The sequence below is a fragment of the Lotus japonicus genome, chromosome 2, assembly GCF_012489685.1.
Source record: "Lotus japonicus ecotype B-129 chromosome 2, LjGifu_v1.2".
Taxonomy (NCBI): Eukaryota; Viridiplantae; Streptophyta; class Magnoliopsida; order Fabales; family Fabaceae; genus Lotus; species Lotus japonicus.
The window spans coordinates 72,845,347-72,849,523 of record NC_080042.1 but is presented as its reverse complement, the minus strand read 5'-3'; the positions used below and the strand labels follow the sequence as shown (position 1 = coordinate 72,849,523).

Genomic DNA, 4,177 nt, shown 5'->3' with positions numbered 1-4,177 from the left:
TGTCTTTTTCCCTTATCTTTTTGTCCACATTTGGCTCGACCTAGCATTGACCTAGTCTACTGATCCCATCCAGTACTGACCTGGTCCTCCGACCCCACTCACACTACAAGAGAACACGGTAAAACCGATGGATTTTTACCGACAACCTAAAATTGTCAATAAAACTCACTATTACTGACAGTCAGGCCAACAGTAAGGAGTTTTCTAAAGATATAAAATAAAAAACACATTACAGATAGTTTTGTTATCGGTAACTTGGCGGTAATAATTTTTTTTACAAGCTTAGTTACCTCTGAATTGCTAATGCTAAGACTGTTGCTACTAACAGATTAAGTATTTGGCAATTAGGTAGGCTTAAAAAAAAATTGGTCGTTAGTTTTTTTTAAAGCAAAAATATGTATTAGATAACAGCTTTAGGAACAAAGTAAAAGAAAATACCAAGAGTTTGAAGGTGATTAAAGCACCAAAAAAGTTAATAACCTAACAACAAAGAACAACCCCTCAACTAAAAGATCAAAAGCCAGACCAATGCAACCAAAAGACAAGATAAAGGGAATCGGAAAAAAAAAACAATAGAGAACAGGACAATCTCTCAGCTTTGCCTCAACCTACGAGCTTTAATATGAGAAGCTATGTCATGGAGGGCTTCCTTATTCGAGCAATTATACGAAAAACCTAGTTGTTTCCCCGTGATCAAAGCTCACCTCACCCTCATCATAGCACCCAAAGGTCCCTTGGGGCTCAAAAAGCACTAATTACTTACCTGGGTCCTCCTCACCTAGACTTGAAGAAGAAGTATGCTCACTCACCAAGACATTGCCCACAAGCTTCTCCTTCCTGGGTCACCCATAGGGATGAGGCTCCTTAACTAAGGGACAACGACCCCTAACAATCCGTTCTTTCAGCTCGACAGGAATGTCGCAAGAGCTAAGCCCAATCTTAACCTTATTAGGCCATCCTCTCCTATTGAGGGAACTGGAAGCCTCGCCAACATCCTCACGAGGGCCATAATCAGCCCCACTTCGGGACTATAGAATACACTCTAGCCACCAACACTAAAGGAGGGGCTAGGTTGCACATCCCCTACTCTAGTAGGAAAAAGACGGAAAGGAATTGCCCCTCCAAGACGGGCCAAGTAGCCACCTATACCTAGACACAACGAGAAAAAATCACTAAAAACCAAGAAGAAACATAAAGTTTTTGTCCTCAGTTACCGACGGTCTGTGTTTTTTCAAGAAAAAAGCTAGATTATGGGAAACAATTGCTAAGGTTCAATTCCTTGACCTTGAAATGGGATGACCCGATCGTCCTAAAATTTTAAATATGAATCAGAAAAACCATTCATATATATATTTAAAAACATGCACTTCTCAAATTTAGAAGATAAGAGTACCTATCCTTGAAAGCATGTGGTCGTTGCTACCTTTTAATGTGATGAGAAAGGCACCAAATACCTTGTTTATTATCGATACTAAAGTTGCTGCTGATTGATTTAGCACATATTAGGTCTTAACTGCATGTTAGTGTTGGCGCATCTAGAGACACTAGCTAGTTAATCAAATTATACTATGAATGAATCTGGTTAATTGCTGGAGGCAAGATTCAATGGATATGTCCAAACAAGGTGATAATATTTCCAAAACAAAGTTTGAGGTAACTTTATAACCCCCTGTCGTATGTTTGATCCAAAAATGGCAAGGAATGGCCGAAGCGTGACTTCGGTAATATCTCTTCATTATATTCATTCATCTTTTCATTAAGGTGAAGAAAATTTCACGGTGAGGACTGAGGAGGTGCATGGAACCTACTTTAAGAAAGTTAAAGGCTCTGAGCTTAAAAAAAAAATACTTGTAGGTGAATTAATCTATGTTTAGGTATTCGTTACGGCACACATTTGTACACACTTTGAGGTATATGAATTGGAACAAAAGTTAGTTTATATTACAGTTTTTTAACTGCGTTAACGACTCAAACTCAAAATATCTATTTAAGCTAAAATAAATTTACGTCAATTTATATTATATACGTGTTTGGAAGTACACGGGTTTCAAATTGTCAAATGTGAAATTATATCTTGGTCCACTTAACTAGTTTATTCAATTTCTTAATTTATATCCTTAATTTAAATCATATAAGGAGATATCGGAGCCTTATCGCATTTTGACTAGAGCGAGGAGTGCCGTGTTGATGAGGAAGCGCTTAGACTTGATGTATGATTATGCCATGATGGTGTTCCTCTCTTTTAAAATGCAAATGAGATCAAGGCGTGCAAAGCTTCGCAGCGCCGTTGAGGGTGGATAATAGGTTATAGGCGAGTTTTCATGGTTTTTTTAAAGCTTCTGGGTAGTATTTTGAGCGAGCGGCATTTGGTTTTTGAGGATGTTGTTGTTTTATTTGTCATTGTTTTGGGGCGGTTTTTGCTCTTTTTTGGGTGGTCAGCCTTGGTCGTGTGAGTTTTTAATACCTTATTGAGGAGATTGTATATCTTATCTTATATTCTGCTTTCAAAAAAAACAATAAAACAAATCTGATATATATAGTGTCATTAATAATTATCTAAAAAATTTAAGTTGTTAGACATAATAATTTTATATTATATTCTAACTCGTAGTATCATATATAATCAATTTTGTCATCGAGAATAATGTATTTACAATTTTTTTTCAAAATTAATTTGGCTTTAAAATTGATTATAATAGGATTTCCAAACATTTACTATTAACACAATTCAAACTCTAGAGGAAATGAAATAGTACAATCAATAGAAGATGAGAAGCTTACCGTCACAGTTGAGAAAGGGCTTTGTTATATTATCAAATAGTTTGAATTTATCAATTGTCATTTTGTTAAAGAGGTATCTAAGTAGTTTTTCTCTTTCATACTAGTGCTATACTGCTATCTACACAGACAATATTGACCCCACCTTTTGTTCTGCATTTCTATTAATACAAGGATTTACCCATTAACTCTTCTACTGTGGAGCAGAGCAAAGATTGGTAATCTGAGCAAAAAATAGATCCTATTTTAAGTGAAAATGATGAATGTACACCATTATTTATGGACACGACATCATATGCAATTTCTGACTCTAAAAAATTAGTGTTTAGAAATTATTAAGTACTACCATTTGTGACATAATAAACTCTATGATCTTGGTCGAAAATAACCACAAATTACACATGTTACTGAATGCATGTCTACCGGAAATGGCGTCCTCCAATTGCAACCATATTTTAAGCGTAGCAGTCTATCAGATGTCTTTTATTAAAAGTCCATTAGATCCTATTATATATCTTCACAAAGTCTACACATTGAATTTGAAAAAAAGGGAGAGCTCTTTTTCAATTGGTAAAAAATTGATCTTGATCAGAAGTTCATAACTCAATTTGCTCTATATACTATATTACAATTGTCACCTAATCACCAATGTTATTCACCTGATTTAGTTTTGGGGAGCATTTTATTTCCAAATGGATCAATGATTAATCTATTAACTATATACTTTATTGAGTACCACCTTCACACACAACACAAGCATTGACTTGCAAGGAGGACTATTATATAATAAGGCTGTAAGATCAAGGCAAAGGGAACCATCAAAACTTGACCCAAAGTGTGGCATCTTCCTCATCCAAGCAAGGAGAAAGAGAAGAAGAAGGAATCGGTGACTGAAAGAAAATGAAGCAGAACATCTTAGCTCTTGTGATTGGATCAATTGGTGCAGTTCTCACCTTAACTGCTTACTCACAGGACTTCATGTCTCCAGGTCAAAGCATCGGAGTTGGCCTCTTTGTCCTCATGTTAGGCTTGCTTATTGGAGAAGGTCTCATATCTTTTTGAATTTTGGTGCCTGTTTCATTTCCATTTCTCTTTTTCAGTTTCTCCTTCTGAAATCAACATTAATTATGTGTGTGGAATGAGTCTTTTATTGGAATTTTCAAACTCTTTTTAAGTTTAATGTTCTTTCTCTATGTTTTGACTTTACATCAAGTCTTAGCCTATGAAGGGTTGAAGGTTAATGCAATCTCTGAGCTGCCACACATTTCTTTGTCTGTTATAAATATGAATTATAGAGCTTTTTATTTAGGAGTTATGAATTGAACGCTGCAGTTGGCCAAACACTTATACAAACCATTCAAGTTTAGAATAGATGTTATCATTTAGAGTTCTACTTTAA

The 4,177-nt window shown here is 35.5% G+C and overlaps 1 protein-coding gene across 1 annotated transcript; it reads left to right on the top strand.

The window, feature by feature from the left end:
* The first annotated feature begins 3,571 nt into the window (after window positions 1–3,571).
* On the top strand, window positions 3,572–3,958 carry LOC130739385 (uncharacterized). The gene has a single exon (XM_057591656.1). The coding sequence runs from the start codon at window positions 3,679–3,681 to the stop codon at window positions 3,838–3,840; it is 162 nt and encodes a 53-aa protein (XP_057447639.1). The 5' UTR covers window positions 3,572–3,678; the 3' UTR covers window positions 3,841–3,958.
* The last annotated feature ends 219 nt before the right edge of the window (window positions 3,959–4,177 follow it).

Excerpts from the sequence above, each read along its gene's own strand:
- LOC130739385 (XM_057591656.1), top strand. The coding sequence starts at position 3,679 with ATGAAGCAGAACATCTTAGCTCTTGTGATTGGATCAATTGGTGCAGTT.